Raw genomic sequence first — 19,453 nt, 5'->3', positions numbered from 1 at the left:
TTGTGCACTTTTTTACATTTATATTGGATTTTATGGTACGGTGGTGTTTTTGCAAATGTTCAAAACTAATGCACAGTATATATATGCAACTGCAGTATTTGCACTGTCAAAATTTTGTATTTATATAAACTGTGGGTGAACTTAAACTGTATGGCTATGCGGTGGTTCCTGTAGGCTTTGCATGCGGTGGGGGGGGCCTCCATGTCCATTTTGCTTGGGGCCCCCAAATTCCTTGAAACGGCCCTGGTCAGGTAAGCAATGTTTGGGCATTAATATAATGAAAAGTATTATTCATAGCCAGCCCAAACTTTGTAGGGTGGAAGACAAACATATTCTTAGTGTGAAACATTACCGTCTACAGCCGCGAGACGGCACTCTAGGCTTGTGGAATGAGATCGGGAGCTTGGTGAACTTGCGACAGGTCAGAATTTTTTTTGTACTTAAGCCCAAAAGTTAGAGGGGGTTCGGGATGTCACCACCGGGAAAATGTATTAAATATTGTTATGTAAATGCACAAGTTCTGCCCACTTTCAGTCAGAGATTAGGGCTTGCACTATGCCTAAAACCCACGTGAATACCGTAAATCCTCAAATTTACGGGCCGGGATTCTATTTATGAATAAAGGCCGGCCCCCAAATAAGCCGGGGTAATAACTGCCTACATGGTTTCGATTTAACTCGACATTTGACACGCAACTCAAAATGTTATTTTAAACATGCATCTTGTTTTCTCTCTCACTCTCTCGGAGGTAGCCTGGCGAGCATTTGCTCTGCTGCCGGCTTGTCCCTCCACATTGCCCAAAATGCTTGATTGCATTGCATTCTCCACATTTTTAGCTACAGTACATTTTCATGTACCACATCAGCATTTTTGTTCAGTGAATCTTTTGTAAATTGCATTACAATTACTGTCGGGCCACCTTCCTTATCGCCCAGTTCGCCTCAGCTTGATTAAGATTCCCGGTAGAATTATCTTTTTGGCCTCTATGTTTCCAGTTACATAATCTTTCTATTCTTGGTCTTGGATTTTGTGAAATAAATTTCTAAATAAATGCGACTTATATGTATTTTTCCTCTTCATGAGGCATTTTTTGACTGATGCGACTTATACTCTGGAGCGACTTATAGTCCGGAATGGTAAAACAACCATTTTCCTGAATTTTGTCTGATTTGTCACAGAATGACCCTTTTTTTGTGGTACATTAGATCCATTCTTTTTTGATAAGATTTTCTTTCATATGACAAGAGACTCAAAGCTGTATAAAATCTTCTTCAGCATACCTTCTTTTCCAAAGAAAATACAATAACATGTCTGTATCAGTGACTTGAAATCATGAATAATTGCTTGTGTCATCAATATGGTACCTTATGTATCACAGAAATTTTATATATATTTTTATAATGCTTCAGTGCATTTCTTTTTTTTTTTTTAATCATCAGGTCTGCAGGTCATTAGGGGCCTGCAGGTCAGTGTAGGTCTATGGTCTTACATGTATGTATGTTGTCTTTTACATGTATGCAGTCTTTATGCATGTATGTAGTCCATATGTCTGTGGTCTATATGTATGCACAGAAGCTCTATGTAGGCTTCTAATGGGTGTATGTCGACTGGTGTGCTTGTGTATGTGTGTGTGTTTGGGTGTCTGTGCATGCTTAGCAGCACATATGTCTCGTTCTTTGTATGGTGCACCCCACCCCCCCCTATACTATTTATTGCCTATATGGCATTATTGTGCTTCTTAGACCTCCCTTTTTACCCCCTGCAACTTGTGGCACAAGCATTTCACTGTATTGCAAAGTATGTGACAATTAAACTTTGAACTTTGAACTTTGTATCTGTTTAACCCTGTCGCCATCAGTGCAGCCCTTGGTTGTATTGAATGCATTGCTCTATCGGTGATCGGTGTTTTGTGCCTGGGTTTTTGAAATGTTGGACTGTACTGTACAGTGTAATGTACTGACCTGTACAGCGAAATCCTAACAGGTTCCTCTGGATTCACCCAGACTACCAAGAAGGTACAGCATGTTTGGAAGTGAGATACGATAAAACTATTATCCGCTTAACCCTCAGAACTCCAGCGGCACGGATCCATGCCACTGAAGCACCCTTGGGAAATGACTAACTTTAACAGACTTACTCTCGTTGTCCAGAGGTGCCACTGGTGTCTATCGAAAGGGGGTTACGATATAAACGAAGTGGTTTTCCGATCCATTAACTAGAATGTCTCAAAGACGTTGCGAAAATATAATAGCGGGGGAAAAACTCACAAAACATCGCTTTATCATTATTTTTGACCAATGTTGTTGTAATGTTGTTCTCTTTAAAAAATAAAAGTCCAATAAACACATTGGGAAGAAAAAAAACCGATGGATTTTGAATCTCCGTCAGCTGACATTTTAGAATTAATCACGCTGTGTGTTTCTGTTTACCTGCTGTACCACTGCTATCCTCTTTCTGTGCTTTCTGCATGGTCTGCTCTGAAGGAGTCTTCACCTTACTTTGGTGCTCAGGTTCAAGCCTTGAACTGGAAAAAGACAAACAAAATCAAATTATTATTCTTCTTTGACCTCTAGTCAGCAAGTTTTTTGGATTACAAAAAAATTATATTAAAATCATAAGACTTTAAGAGACTTAAGTGAGAAACATTTTTGAATACTTGAAATATGCAGGAGTTTCCCATGATTTGAAACATGTTTTACAGGTATTAGTTTTGGAAAATCTTCACATTCATTTCAATGGTATATGGACATGTAAAACACTTGTTGTTCTACCATATTTCAAGAAAAACTAGTGAACAATACATTATCATAAGGCAGAAACAATGGTATACAGTAGGCTCCCTGCAGTCTTAGCACTGCAATATAATAAATGAATCTGCTAGTTGACGCTTGATAGATTTCATGCCTTCCTGTCTTATTGTAATAAAAGTATGCACTCCCACTTACAGTCGCTTCTTGTCTACAACTCGTTTTACTCGTATAGCCCTCTGTTCTGAATACAGTTTGCACACACCTGTTAGAGAATAAAATATTATGTGAACAAAAATTCAAATAAGCCACATTTTAATATAGTTTATGTAAGAGATAATGGACAACATGGCTTTCGGTTATTAGAAAAATAATGCATGTTCATGGTGGTAATGCAGCCTCGATGTACAGATAACCAAATGCCGTGGAGTCCATTATCCCGCTTATACAACTGTTGCCACTTGTGTTGTGTTAATTTGCAGCTATAATTTCCAATTTTTAAATCACTAAAACTGTCTTGTTTGTAGAACTATTTCTTTTCACCACATGCCAACTAATTTCTCAACTTGCAGGACAAACTGTCGCTAGTAGTTCTAAATGGATGGTTACTATGGCCAAAGGCCAGTCGTTAGTTCCATCTTTCTCGTTGTCAAGTGGGCATATCCCTGGATTCTGTTGGACCTTAGCTTGTAAAATTGCTGTTTTACTTAGTCTACTGCAGTGCAACTGAGCTAAATGCCATCTGAGTCATATGTCCCAATGTCACCATGCTCTGAACATCTGTCAGATCACTAATTTGTAGCTCTGTTGCAACGTGACAGTTAATTTAAATTTTTCAAGGAGTTTGGCGAATTGATATACAAGCATAATGCGGCCAAAAAACTGGAACTACTTTGTAGGTGTGAAATTATCGGAAAAATAATTGATGTTCTAAACACAGCATCACAATATGAAATTCAACCAAGAAAAAAAACAAAAAATAAAATAAAACTTATTAATTCTGACCACACCTTTCAGGTACACTTCTACAAGGTCTAGCATGGCACCATGATGCTCCTTAATCTGTAGTGAGATGACTTGTCTCTCAGCTGCACACACAAAGAAACAAACACACAAGGACACAGTCATGTAGTACACAATAAGAATATTCATGCCTGACTCATTTATACACTGAATGAATAGAGAGTGCTTCAATAATTCAAGGGAAATTGTTGGTCAGAATTGTGCTCATATCAAAATCTTACATTTTATACAGCACAGCATATTAAAGACCCACTTCAGTCACCACTAAAAACTCTCTGTACCCACTAAAAAAATCTCTGTACCCAAAATGATATATGTTATACATGTTTATTTCATGAAATAACTCCCTTCATGGTCATGAAATGGCTTTGATCTACATTTTGAATATGTGTATTTGGTCCTTATTTATTAGGGCCCGAGCACCGACGGTGACCAAACATGCATTATGGGCATGTGAATATTATCATTAACATGGTCTTCAATGACCTGTGAAATGTAAAACATTTCAAGCCATGCATGGTGAATTATGACACATTTATTGTTTATGTGGAAGGGTGTTAAAATTAATAATTTTGCCATTTCGTCAAATTACAACATATCAAAAAAAAGCTTCTCAATTTATAATCAGGAACATCTCGGCGTCATGTATACCAACTTTGACATGAATCGGATCAACCGTCTAGGATAAGTACGTTAAAATTGATCATGTCCACAACGCACAAAATCTCAATTACCTCACTTCCTGTGGGCGTGGCTAATGGCATGTTAATACAATGAGAGTTACATACACCCACCAAATTTGGTGTGTGTATCTAAAACTATATGCCAACCACAAGTCACAGTGACATAAGGGGGCGCTATGGAGTTCCTGGGCAACACCCGGTGCCAAGGCTTTTCCCCTGTGTATTCACGGTACCTCTTGACGTGTGTGCCAAATTTCATGCGTTTTCACCGATGGGAAGCACCTCTTTTGGCATCATAATTCATCACATTTTAGTCCGCACAAAATCCCAAATACCTCACTTCCTGCTGGGCGTGGCTAATGCATTGTACATACGAAAGTTGTTCATCTTGGGGAGATACACACACCTACCGAATTTAGTGTGTCTAGATGAAAGTATGTGCCAACCACTGGATCAATCACCTAAGGGGGCGCTACTGAGTCCCTGGGCCACGCCCGGGGCCAAGCCTTTATGCCTGTGTAGACATTGTGATACCAGATGTGTGTGCCAAATTCCAAGACTTTTCATCCATGCTAACCACCTCAAAAATAGCAAAAAGGTGAACAAATAATAATAATAATAATAAATATAGCCGCAAGCGGCAATGGCGGGCCCGAGCACCTGCGGGCCGCAACCCGTGACATGTCGGAATCCAACAAAGCACCGACGTGGTGCGTGTGTGAAATGTACATATTTGATGCGTGGGCTATTTGCTTTTGTATTTTATTTTCTGCCACATTTACTCGCTTGGCCAGGTGGGGGCGTAATGCAAGGTAGGCCCATTGGGTGTCATCATAATCATAATATATATTAACCTGAGAAATTTCAGACCATTCATTTTAAGCAAAGAACATTTCTGATACAGTTTTTGGTTGGCCAGATGGTGGCGCTATGTTAGGCATTGAAATTACACATGTGAATATCATCACAATAATGATATCCAAAATGTTTGTACACTTTCAGATCGATCAATCACTTAAGGCATTGTCCATTCCTGGCACATTTCCTGCTTGACCAGGTGGTGGCGCTATGCCAGGCAGGCCCATTGGGTGTCTGGATATCATCATAATCATAATATCTATTAACCTGAGAAGTTTCAGACCATTTATTCAAAGCATAGAGCATTTCTGGCACATTTCCTGCTTGGCCAGAGGGTGGCGCTATGCTAGGCCTGTGAATTACACATGTGAATATCATCACAATAATGATATCCAATATTTTATAAAGTTTCAGATCAATCACTTAAGGCATTGTCCATTTCTGGCACATTTCCTGCTTGGCCAGGTGGTGGCGCTATGCCAGGCAGGCCCATTGGGTGTCTGGATATCATCATAATCATGATATCTATTAACCTGAGAAGTTTCAGACCATTCATTCAATGCACTGTGATTTGTGACACATTTCCTGTTTATGTGGTGAGATATTAAAATCATATCAAATATATTACAACGTTCAAAAATCCCTTCACAATTTAACATCAGCGACATCTTGGCATAATGTTTGCCAAATTTCAAATGAATCTGACAAACCGTCTAGGAGGAGTATGTTCAAATTGATCACGTGAAATCAGCATAATTGCCATTCTTTCTGTTGCCAGTTGGTGGCGCTATGCCAAACATGCATTATGGGCATGTGAATATTATCATTAACATGGTCTTTAATGACCTGTGAAATGTAAAACATTTCAAGCCATGCATGGTGAATTATGACACATTTATTGTTTGTGTGGAACGGTATTAAAATTAACAATTTCGCCATTTTGTCAAATTACAACATATCAAAAAAAGGCTTCACAATTTAGAATCAGGAACATCTCGGCGTCATGTATACCAACTTTGACATGAATCGGATCAACCGTGTAGGAGGAGTACGTTAAAATTGATCATGTCCACAACGCACAAATTCTCAATTACCTCACTTCCTGTGGGCGTGGCTAATGGCATGTTAATACAAAAGTTGTTTGTTTTTGGGAGTTACATACACCCCCCAAATTTGGTGTGTGTATCTAAAACTATATGCCAACCACAAGTCACAGTGACATAAGGGGGCGCTAGCGAGTCTCTGGGCCATACCCGGGGTCAAGCTCTTGTACCTACCTGCGTTGCGTGACACCTGACGTGTGTGCCAAATGTCAAGACTTTTCGACCATGTTAACCACCTCAAAAACAGGAAAGCAAAAAAGTAGAATAACAATAATAATACTCAAATATAGCCGCAAGCGGCAATGGCGGGCCCGAGCACCTGCGGGCCGCAACCCGTGACATGTCGGAATCCAACAAAGCCCCGATGTTGTCCGTTTGTGAAATGTACATATTTGATGCGTGTGCTATTTGTTTTTATATTTTATTTTCTGCCACATGTACTTGCTTGGCCAGGTGGGGGCGCAATGCAAGGCAGGCCCATTGGGTGTCATCATAATCATAATATATATTAACCTGAGAAATTTCAGACCATTCATTTTAAGCAAAGAACATTTCTGATACACTTTTTGGTTGGCCAGATGGTGGCGCTATGTTAGACATGGAAATTAGACATGTGAATGTCATCACAATAATGATATCCAAAATTTGTGTAAACTTCCAGATCAATCACTTAAGGCATTGTCCCGTTCTGGCACATTTCCTGCTTGACCAGGTGGTGGCGCTATGCCAGGCAGGCACATTGGGTGTCTGGATATCATCATAATCATAATGTCTATTAACCTGAGAAGTTTCAGACCATTTATTCAAAGCATAGAGCATTTCTGGCACATTTCCTGCTTGGCCAGATGGTGGCGCTATGCTAGGCCTGTGAATTATGCATGTGAATATCATCACAATAATGATATCTAATATTTTATAACGTTTCAGATCAATCACTTAAGGCATTGTCCATTTCTGGCACATTTCCTGCTTGGCCAGGTGGTGGCGCTATGCCAGGCAGGCCCATTGGGTCTCTGGATATCATCATAATCATGATATCTATTAACCTGAGAAGTTTCAGACCATTCATTCAATGCACTGTGATTTATGACACATTTCCTGTTTATGTGGTGAGATATTAAAATCATATCAAATATGTAACATATCAAAAATCCCTTCACAATTTAACATCAGCGACATCTTGGCATGCTGTTTGCCAAATTTCACATGAATCTGACAAACCATCTAGGAGCAGTATGTTAAAATTGATCATGTGACATCAGTGTAATTGCCATTTTTTCTGTTGCCAGGTGGTGGCGCTATGCCAAATATGCTTTATGGGCATGTGAATATCATCACTACCATGGTATTCAAAGACCTGTGAAATTTAAAACATTTCAAGCCATGCATGGTGAATTAAGACACATTTATTGTTTATGTGGAAGGGTATTAAAATTCCTAGTTTCGCCATTTTGTCAAATTACAACATATCAAAAAAAGCTTCACAATCTAGAATCAAAATCATATTGGCATCATGTATAACAACTTTCACATGAATCGGATCAATCGTCTAGGAGGAGTACGTTAAAATGGATCATGTCCACAATGCACAAAATCCTGATTACCTCACTTCCTGTGGGCGTGGCTAATGGCATGTTAATACAAAAGTTGTTTGTTTTGGGGAGTTACATACACCCACCAAATTTGGTGTGTGTATCTAAAACTATATGCCAACTACAAGTCACAGTGACATAAGGGGGCGCTGTGGAGTTCCTGGGCCAAGCCCAGTGCCAAGGCTTTTCTCCTGTGTATTCACGGTACCTCTTGACGTGTGTACCAAATTTCATGCGTTTTCACCGATGGGAAGCACCTCTTTTGGCATCACAATTCATCATCTTTTAGTCCGCACAAAATCCCAAATACCTCACTTCCTGTTGAGCGTGGCTAATGCATTGTACATACGAAAGTTGTTCATCTTGGGGAGATACACACACCTACCAAATTTGGTGTGTCTAGCTGAAAGTATGTGCCAACCACTGCTTCAATCACCTAAGGGGGCGCTACTGAGTCCCTGGGCCACGCCCGGGACCAAGCTCTTGTTCCTAACTGCTTTGCGTGACACCTGATGTGTGTGCCAAATTTCAAGACTTTTCACCCATGTTAACCACCTCAAAAAAGGAAAACGCTCTGAGACAAAGTTAAAACACTCGTAATAATAATAATAATCCTTACAAAAACAATAGGGCCTTGCGCCCTTTGGTGCTCGGGCCCTAAATATAGCCGCAAGCGGGAATGGCGGGCCCGAGCACCTGCGGGCCGCAACCCGTGACATGTCGGAATCCAACAAAGCACCGACGTGGTGCGTTTGTGAAATGTACATATTTGATGCGTGTGCTATTTGTTTTTGTATTTTATTTTCTGCCTCATTTACTCGCTTGGCCAGGTGGGGGCGCAATGCAAGGCAGGCCCATTGGGTGTCATCATAATCATTTCTGATACACTTTTTGGTTGGCCAGATGGTGGCGCTATGTTAGGCATGAAAATTACACATGTGAATATCATAACAATAATGATATCCAAAATGTTTGTGAACTTTCAGATCAATCACTTAAGGCATTGTCCATTTCTGGCACATTTACTGCTTGACCAGGTGGTGGCGCTATGCCAGGCAGGCCCATTGGGTGTCTGGATATCATCATAATCATAATATCTATTAACCTGAAAAGTTTCAGACCATTTATTCAAAGCATAGAGCATTTCTGGCACATTTCCTGCTTGGCCAGAAGGTGGCGCTATGTTAGGCCTGTGAATTACGCATGTGAATATCATCACAATAATGATATCCAATATTTTATAAAGTTTCAGATCAATCACTTAAGGCATTGTCCATTTCTGGCACATTTCCTGCTTGGCCAGGTGGTGGCGCTATGCCAGGCAGGCCCATTGGGTGTCTGGATATCATCATAATCATGATATCTATTAACCTGAGAAGTTTCAGACCATTCATTCAATGCACTGTGATTTGTGACACATTTCCTGTTTATGTGGTGAGATATTAAAATCATATCAAATATATTACAACGTTCAAAAATCCCTTCACAATTTAACATCAGCGACATCTTGGCATAATGTTTGCCAAATTTCAAATGAATCTGACAAACCGTCTAGGAGGAGTATGTTCAAATTGATCACGTGAAATCAGCATAATTGCCATTCTTTCTGTTGCCAGTTGGTGGCGCTATGCCAAACATGCATTATGGGCATGTGAATATTATCATTAACATGGTCTTTAATGACCTGTGAAATGTAAAACATTTCAAGCCATGCATGGTGAATTATGACACATTTATTGTTTGTGTGGAACGGTATTAAAATTAACAATTTCGCCATTTTGTCAAATTACAACATATCAAAAAAAGGCTTCACAATTTAGAATCAGGAACATCTCGGCGTCATGTATACCAACTTTGACATGAATCGGATCAACCGTGTAGGAGGAGTACGTTAAAATTGATCGATCATGTCCACAACGCACAAATTCTCAATTACCTCACTTCCTGTGGGCGTGGCTAATGGCATGTTAATACAAAAGTTGTTTGTTTTTGGGAGTTACAAACACCCACCAAATTTGGTGTGTGTATCTAAAACTATATGCCAACCACAAGTCACAGTGACATAAGGGGGCGCTATGGAGTTCCTGGGCAACGCCCGGTGCCAAGGCTTTTCCCCTGTGTATTCACGGTACCTCTTGACGTGTGTGCCAAATTTCATGCGTTTTCACCGATGGGAAGCAACTCTTTTGGCATCACAATTCATCACATTTTAGTCCGCACAAAATCCCAAATACCTCACTTCCTGTTGGGCGTGGCTAATGCATTGTACATACGAAAGTTGTTCATCTTGGGGAGATACACACACCTACAAAATTTGGTGTGTCTAGCTGAAAGTATGTGCCAACCACTGGATCAATCACCTAAGGGGGCGCTACTGAGTCCCTGGGCCACGCCCGGGGCCAAGCTTTTATGCCTGTGTAGCCATTGTGATACCAGATGTGTGTGCCAAATTTCAAGACTTTTCATCCATGCTAACCACCTCAAAAATAGCAAAAAGGTGAACAAATAATAATAATAATAATAATAAAAATAATCCTTTCAAAAACAATAGGGCTTCGCACCTCTCGGTGCGCAAGGCCGTCCCGGCCTCGCGCACCGTCGGTGCTCGGGCCCTAATAATAATAATCCTTACAAAAACAATAGGGCCTTGCGCCCTTCGGTGCTCGGGCCCTAAAAATAGCCGCAAGCGGCAATGGCGGGCCCGAGCACCTGCGGGCCGCAACCCGTGACATGTCGGAATCCAACAAAGCACCGACGTGGTGCGTTTGTGAAATGTACATATTTGATGCGTGTGCTATTTGTTTTTGTATTTTATGTTCTGCCACATGTACTTGCTTGGCCAGGTGGGGGCGCAATGCAAGGCAGGCCCATTGGGTGTCATCATAATCATAATATATATTAACCTGAGAAATTTCAGACCATTCATTTTAAGCAAAAAACATTTCTGATACACTTTTTGGTTGGCCAGATGGTGGCGCTATGTTAGGCATGGAAATTACACATGTGAATGTCATCACAATAATGATATCCAAATTTTTTTGTAAACGTTCAGATCAATCTCTTAAGGCATTGTCCATTTTCTGGCACATTTACTGCTTGACCAGGTGGTGGCGCTATGCCAGGCAGGCCCATTGGGTGTCTGGATATCATCATAATCATAATATCTATTAACCTGAAAAGTTTCAGACCATTTATTCAAAGCATAGAGCATTTCTGGCACATTTCCTGCTTGGCCAGAAGGTGGTGCTATGCTAGGCCTGTGAATTACACATGTGAATATCATCACAATAATGATATCCAATATTTTATAAAGTTTCAGATCAATCACTTAAGGCATTGTCCATTTCTGGCACATTTCTTGCTTGGCCAGGTGGTGGCGCTATGCCAGACAGGCCCATTGGGTGTCTGGATATCATCATAATCATGATATCTATTAACCTGAGAAGTTTCAGACCATTCATTCAATGCACTGTGATTTATGACACATTTCCTGTTTATGTGGTGAGATATTAAAATCATATCAAATATATTACAACATTCAAAAACCCATTCACAATTTAACATCAGCGACATCTTGGCATAATGTTTGCCAAATTTCAAATGAATCTGACAAACCGTCTAGGAGGAGTATGTTCAAATTGATCATGTGACATTAGTATAATTGTCATTCTTTCTGTTGGCAGTTGGTGGCGCTATGCTAAACATGCATTATGGGCATGTGAATATTATCATTAACATGGTCTTCAATGACCTGTGAAATTTAAAACATTTCAAGCCATGGATGGTGAATTATGACACAGTTATTGTTTATGTGGAAGGGTATTAAAATTAATAATTTCGCCATTTCGTCAAATTACAACATATCAAAAAAAAACTTCACAATTTATAATCAGGAACATTTCGGCGTCATGTATACCAACTTTGACATTAATTGGATCAACCGTCTAGGAGGAGTACGTTAAAATTGATCATGTCCACAACGCACAAAATCTCAATTACCTCACTTCCTGTGGGCGTGGCTAATGGCATGTTAATACAAAAGTTGTTTGTTTTTCTGGGAGTTACATACACCCACCAAATTTGGTGTGTGTATCTAAAACTATATGCCAACCACAAGTCACTGTGACGTAAGGGGGCGCTATGGAGTTCCTGGGCAACGCCCGGTGCCAAGCTTTTATCCCTGTCTATTCACTGTACCACTTGATGTGTGTGCTAAATTTCATGTGTTTTCGACCATGTTAACCACCTCAAAATATATGCCAACCACGGAATCAGTCACCTAAGGGGGCGCTAGCGAGTCCCTGGGCCACGCCCTGGGTCAAGCTCTTGTACCTAACTGCGATGCGTGACACCTGACGTGTGTGCCAAATTTCAAGAGATTTCGACCATGTTAACCACCTCAAAAACAGGAAAGCAAAAAAGTGGAATAACAATAATAATAATAATAATAATAATAATAATCCTTACAAAAACAATAGGGCCTTGCGCCCTTCGGTGCTCGGGCCCTAATAATAATCCTTACAAAAACAATAGGGCCTTGCGCCCTTCGGTGCTCGGGCCCTAATAATAATAATAATAATAATAATAATAAATATAGCCGCAAGCGGCAATGGCGGGCCCGAGCACCTGCGGGCCGCAACCCGTGACATTTCAGAATCCAACAAAGCACCGACGTGGTGCGTTTGTAAAATGAGCATATTTGATGTGTGTGCTATTTGTTTTTGCATGTTATTTTCTGGCACATTTACTTGCTTGGCCAGGTGGGGCAATATGCAAGGCAGGCCCATTGTGTGTCATCATAATCATAATATATATTAACCTGAGAAATTTCAGATTATTCATTTTAAGCAAAGAACATTTTTGATACACTTTTTGGCCAGATGGTGGCGCTATATTAGGCATGTGAATTACACATGTGAATATCATCACAATAATGATATCCAATATTTTGTAAAGTTTCAGATCAACCAATAAAGGCATTACCAATTTCTGGCACATTTTCCTGCTTGGCCAGGTGGTGGCGCTATGCCAGGCAGGCCCATAGGGTGTCTGGATATCATCATAATTATAATATCTATTAACCTGAGAAGTTTCAGACCATTCATTCAAAGCATAGAGCATGCGTGGCATATTTCCTGTTTGGCCAGATGGTGGCGCTATGCTAGGCCTGTGAATTATATGTGTGAATATCATCACAATAATGACATCCAATATTTTATAAAGTTTCAGATCAATCACTTAAGGTATTGTCCATTTCTGGCACATTTCCTACTTGGCCAGGTGGTGGCGCTATGTCAGACAGGCCCATTGGGTGTCTGGATATCATCATAATCATAATATCTATTAACCTGAGAAGTTTCAGACCATTCATTCAATGCACTGTGACTATATGACACATTTCCTGTTTATATGGTGAGATATTAAAATCATGACATATTACAACATATCAAAAATCCCTTCGCAATGTAACATCAGCAACATCTTGGCATAATGTTAGCCAAATTTCACATGAATCCGACAAACCGTCTAGGAGGAGTATGTTAAAATTGATCATGTAACATCAATGTAATTGCCATTCTTTCTGTTGCCAGGTGGTGGCGCTATGCCAAATATACATTATGGGCATGTGAATATCATCACTACCATGGTATTCAAAGACCTGTGAAATTTAAAACATTTCAAGCCATGCATGGTGAATTAAGACACATTTATTGTTAACGTGGAAGGGTATTAAAATTCATAGTTTCGCCATTTCGTCAAATTACAACATATCAAAAAAAGCTTCACAATTTAGAATCAGAAGCATATTGGCATCATGTATACCAACTTTCACATGAATCGGATCAATCGTCTAGGAGGAGTACGTTAAAATTGATCATGTCCACAATGCACAAAATCCCAATTACCTCACTTCCTGTGTGCGTGGCTAATGGCATGTTAATACAAAAGTTGATTGTTTTTGGGAGTTACACACACCCACCAAATTTGGTGTGTGTATCTAAAACTATATTCCAACCACAAGTCACAGTGACATAAGGGGGCGCTATGGAGTTCCTGGGCCAAGCCCAGTGCCAAGGCTTTTTCCCTGTGTATTCATGGTACCTCTTGACGTGTGTGCCAAATTTCATGCGTTTTCACCGATGGGAAGAACGTCTTCTGGCATCACAATTCATCACATTTTAGTCCGCACAAAATCCCAAATACCTCACTTCCTGTTGGGCGTGGCTAATGCATTGTACATACGAAAGTTGTTCATCTTGGGGAGATACACATACCTACCGAATTTGATGCGTCTAGCTGAAAGTATGTGCCAACCACTGCCTCAATCACCTAAGGGGGCGCTACTGAGTCCCTGGGCCACGCCCAGGGCCAAGCTCTTGTACCTAACTGCTTTGCGTGACACCTGATATGTGTGCCAAATTTCAAGCGTTTTCGACCATGTTAACCACCTCAAAAAAGGAAAACGCTCTGAGACAAAGTTAATATAATAATAATAATAATAATAAATATAGCCGCAAGCGGCAATGGCGGGCCCGAGCACCTGTGGGCCGCAACCCGTGACATGTCGGAATCCAACAAAGCACCGACGTGGTGCGTGTCTGAAATGTACATATTTGATGCGTGGGCTATTTGCTTTTGTATTTTATTTTCTGCCACATTTACTCGCTTGGCCAGGTGGGGGCGTAATGCAAGGCAGGCCCATTGGGTGTCATCATAATCATAATATATATTAACCTGAGAAATTTTAGACCATTCATTTTAAGCAAAGAACATTTCTGATACACTTTTTGGTTGGCCAGATGGTGGCGCTATGTTAGGCATTGAAATTACACATGTGAATATCATCACAATAATGATATCCAAAATGTTTGTAAACTTTCAGATCAATCACTTAAGGCATTGTCCACATCTGCACATTTCCTGCTTGACCAGGTGGTGGCGCTATGCCAGGCAGGTCCATTGGGTGTCTGGATATCATCATAATCATGATATCTATTAACCTGAGAAGTTTCAGACCATTCATTCAATGCACTGTGATTTATGACACATTTCCTGTTTATGTGGTGAGATATTAAAATCATATCAAATATATTACAACATTCCAAAATCCATTCACAATTTAACATCAGCAACATCTTGGCATAATTTTTGCCAAATTTCAAATGAATCTGACAAACCAACTAGGAGGAGTATGTTCAAATTGATCATGTGACATCAGTACAATTGTCATTCTTTCTGTTGCCAGTTGGTGGCGCTATGCCAAACATGCATTATGGGCATGTGAATATTATCATTAACATGGTCTTCAATGACCTGTGAAATTTAAAACATTTCAAGCCATGCATGGTGAATTATGACACATTTATTGTTTATGTGGAAGGGTATTAAAATTAATAATTTCGCCATTTCGTCAAATTACAACATATCAAAAAAATACTTCACAATTTATAATCAGGAACATCTCGGCATCATGTATACCAACTTTGACATGAATCGGATCAACCGTCTAGGAGGAGTACGTTAAAATTGAGCATGTCCACAACGCACAAAATCTCAATTACCTCACTTCCTGTGGGAGTGGCTAATGGCATGTTAATACAAAAGTTGTTTGTTTTTGGGAGTTACATACACCCACCAAATTTGGTGTGTGTATCTAAAACTATATGCCAACCACAAGTCACTGTGACGTAAGGGGGCGCTATGGAGTTCCTGGGCAACGCCCGGTGCCAAGCTTTTATCCGTGTCTATTCACTGTACCACTTGATGTGTGTGCTAAATTTCCTGCGTTTTCACCCATGGGAAGCACCTCTTTTGGCATCATGATTCATCACATATTTCATCACATATTAGTCTGCACAAAATCCCAAATACCTCACTTCCTGTTGGGCGTGGCTAATGCATTGTACATACGAAAGTTGTTCATCTTGGGGAGATACAGACACCTCCCAAATTTGGTGTGTGTAGCTGAAAGTATATGCCCACCACGGGATCAGTCATCTAAGGGGGCGTAAGGGGGCGCTAGCGAGTCTCTGGGCCATACCCGGGGCCAAACTTTTTTACCTAGCTGCTTTGTGTGACACATGATGTGTGTGCCAAATTTCAAGACTTTTCGATTATGTTAACCACCTCAAAATATTTGCCAACCACGGGATCAGTCACCTAAGGGGGTGCTAGCGAGTCCCTGGGCCACGCCCGGGGTCAAGCTCTTGTACCTAACTGCGATGCGTGACACCTGACGTGTGTGCCAAATTTCAAGAGTTTTCGACCATGTTAACCACCTCAAAAACAGGAAAGCAAAAAAGTGGAATAACAATAATAATAGTGAAAAATAATAATAAATATAGCCGCAAGCGGCAATGGCGGGCCCGAGCACCTGCGGGCCGCAACCCGTGACATGTCGGAATCCAACAAAGCACCGACGTGGTGCGTTTGTGAAATGTACATATTTGATGCGTGTGCTATTTGTTTTTGTATTTGTTTTTGTATTTTATTTTCTGCCACATTTACTCGCTTGGCCAGGTGGGGGCGTAATGCAAGGCAGGCCCATTGCGTGTCATCATAATCATAATATATATTAACCTGAGAAATTTCAGACCATTCATTTTAAGCAAAGAACATTTCTGATACACTTTTTGGTTGGCCAGATGGTGGCGCTATGTTAGGCATGAAAATTACACATGTGAATATCATCACAATAATGATATCCTAAATGTTTGTAAACTTTCAGATCAATAACTTAAGGCATTGTCCATTTCTGGCACATTTACTGCTTGACCAGGTGGTGGCGCTATGCCAGGCAGGCCCATTGGGTGTCTGTATATCATCATAATCATAATATCTATTAACCTGAAAAGTTTCAGACCATTGATTCAAAGCATAGAGCATTTCTGGCACATTTCCTGCTTGGCCAGAAGGTGGCGCTATGCTAGGCCTGTGAATTACAAATGTGAATCATCACAATAATGATATCTGATATGTTATAAAGTTTCAGATCAATCACTTAAGGCATTGTCCATTTCTGGCACATTTCCTCCTTGGCCAGGTGGTGGCGCTATGCCAGGCAGGCCCATTGGTTGTCTGGATATCATCATAATCATGATATCTATTAACCTGAAAAGTTTCAGACCATTCATTCAATGCACTGTGATTTATGACACATTTACTGTTTATGTGGTGAGATATTAAAATCATATCAAATATATAATTTATCAAAAATCCCTTCACAATTTAACATCAGCGACATCTTGGCATAATGTTTGCCAAATTTCAAATGAATCTGACAAACCGTCTAGGAGGAGTATGTTCAAATTGATCATGTGGCATCAGTATAATTGTCATTCTTTCTGTTGCCAGTTGGTGGCGCTATGCCAAACATGCATTATGGGCATGTGAATATTATCATTAACATGGCCTTCAATGAACTGTGAAATTTAAAACATTTCAAGCCATGCATGGTGAATTATGACACATTTATTGTTTATGTGGAAGGGTATTAAAATTAATAATTTCGGCATTTCGTCAAATTACAACATATCAAAAAAAACCTTCACAATTTATAATCAGGAACATCTCGGCATCATGTATACCAACTTTGACATGAATCGGATCAACCGTCTAGGGGGAGTACGTTAAAATTTATCATGTCCACAACGCACAAAATCTCAATGACCTCACTTCCTGTGGGCGTGGCTAATGCATTGTACATACGAAAGTCGTTCATCTTGGGGAGATACAGACACCTACCAAATTTGGTGTGTGTAACTGAAAGTATATGCCCACCACGGGATCAGTCATCTAAGGGGGCGTAAGGGGGCGCTAGCGAGTCTCTGGGCCATGCCCGGGGCCAAGCTTTTTTACCTAGCTGCTTTGTGTGACACCTGATGTGTGTGCCAAATTTCAAGACTTTTCGATTATGTTAACCACCTCAAAATATTTGCCAACCACGGGATCAGTCACCTAAGGGGGCGCTAGCGAGTCCCTGGGCCACGCCCGGGGTCAAGCTCTTGTACCTAACTGCGATGCGTGACACCTGACGTGTGTGCCAAATTTCAAGAGTTTTTGACCATGTTAACCACCTCAAAAACAGGAAAGCAAAAAAGTGGAATAACAATAATAATACAGAAATATAGCCGCAAGCGGCAATGGCGGGCCCGAGCACCTCCGGTCAGCAACCCGTGACATTTCGGAATCCAACATAGCACCGACGCGGTGCGTGTGTGAAATGTACATATTTGATGCGTGTGCTATTTGTTTTTGTATTTCATTTTCTGGGACATGTACTTGCTTGGCCAGGTGGGGGCGCAACGCAAGGCAGGCCCATTGGGTGTCATCATAATCATAACATATATTAACCTGAGAAATTTCAGACTATTCACTTTAAGCAAAGAACATTTCTGATGCACTTTTTGGTTGGCCAGATGGTGGCGCTATGTTAGGCATGAAAATTACATTTGCTTAACTGTGATTATCATCACAATAAAGATATTCAAAATGTTTGTAAATTTTCAGATCGATCACTTAAGGCATTGTCCATTTCTGGCACATTTCCTACTTGACCTGGTGGTGGCGCTATGCCAGGCAGGCCCATAGGGTCTCTGGATATCATCATAATTATAATATCTATTAACCTGAGAAGTTTCAGACCATTCATTCAAAGCATAAAGCATTTATGGCATATTTCCTGTTTGTCCAGATGGTGGCGCTATGCTAGGCATGTGAATTATATGTGTGAATATCATCACAATAATGATATCCAATATTTTATAAAGTTTCAGATCAATCACTTAAGGCATTGTCCATTTCTGGCACATTTCCTACTTGGCCAGGTGGTGGCGCTATGCCAAGCAGGCCCATTGGGTGTCAGAATATCATGATAATCATAATATCTATTAACCTGAGAAGTTTCAGACCATTCATTCAATGCACTGTGACTTTATGACACATTTCCTGTTTATAGGGTGAGATATTAAAATCATTACATATTACAACATATCAAAAATCCGTTCGCAATTTAACATCAGCAACATCTTGGCATCATATTTGCCAAATTTCATATGAATCTGACAAATTGTCTAGGAGGAGTATGTTAAAATTGACCATGTGACATCAGTGTAATTGCCATTCTTTCTGTTGCCAGGTGGTGGCGCTATGCAAAATATGCATTATGGGCATGTGAATATCATCACTCCCATGGTATTCAAAGACCTGTGAAATGTAAAACATTTCAAGCCATGCATGGTGAAATATGACACATTTATTGTTTATGTGGAAGGGTATTAAAATTAATAATTTCGCCATTGCGTCAAATTACAACATATCAAAAAAAAGCTTCACAATTTATAATCAGGAACATCTCAGCGTCATGTATACCAACTTTGACATGAATCAGATCAACCGTCTAGGAGGAGTACGTTAAAATTGATCATGTCCACAACGCACAAAATCTC

General features: G+C 40.3%; 1 protein-coding gene across 1 annotated transcript in view; it reads right to left on the bottom strand.

The window, feature by feature from the left end:
* Nucleotides 1–19,453, bottom strand: part of stx18 (syntaxin 18) — a 50,296-nt gene that overhangs the window by 11,881 nt on the left and 18,962 nt on the right. The window contains exons 4-6 of the mRNA XM_076292640.1: nucleotides 3,758–3,835; nucleotides 2,946–3,012; nucleotides 2,430–2,524 (exon numbers count right to left, since the gene is read on the bottom strand). Of these exons, the coding sequence (XP_076148755.1) occupies nucleotides 2,430–2,524; nucleotides 2,946–3,012; nucleotides 3,758–3,835 (240 nt within the window). The remainder of the gene's footprint in view (nucleotides 1–2,429; nucleotides 2,525–2,945; nucleotides 3,013–3,757; nucleotides 3,836–19,453) is intronic.

The sequence above is a fragment of the Alosa pseudoharengus genome, unplaced genomic scaffold (assembly GCF_046254945.1).
Source record: "Alosa pseudoharengus isolate Yale_2024_CS ecotype anadromous, Long Island Sound unplaced genomic scaffold, YU_APseudo_1.1 YU_APseudo_1.1_scf_19, whole genome shotgun sequence".
Lineage (NCBI taxonomy): Eukaryota > Metazoa > Chordata > Actinopteri > Clupeiformes > Clupeidae > Alosa > Alosa pseudoharengus.
Note: the sequence above shows the minus strand (reverse complement) of the source record. Positions and strands in the feature narration are given on the sequence as shown.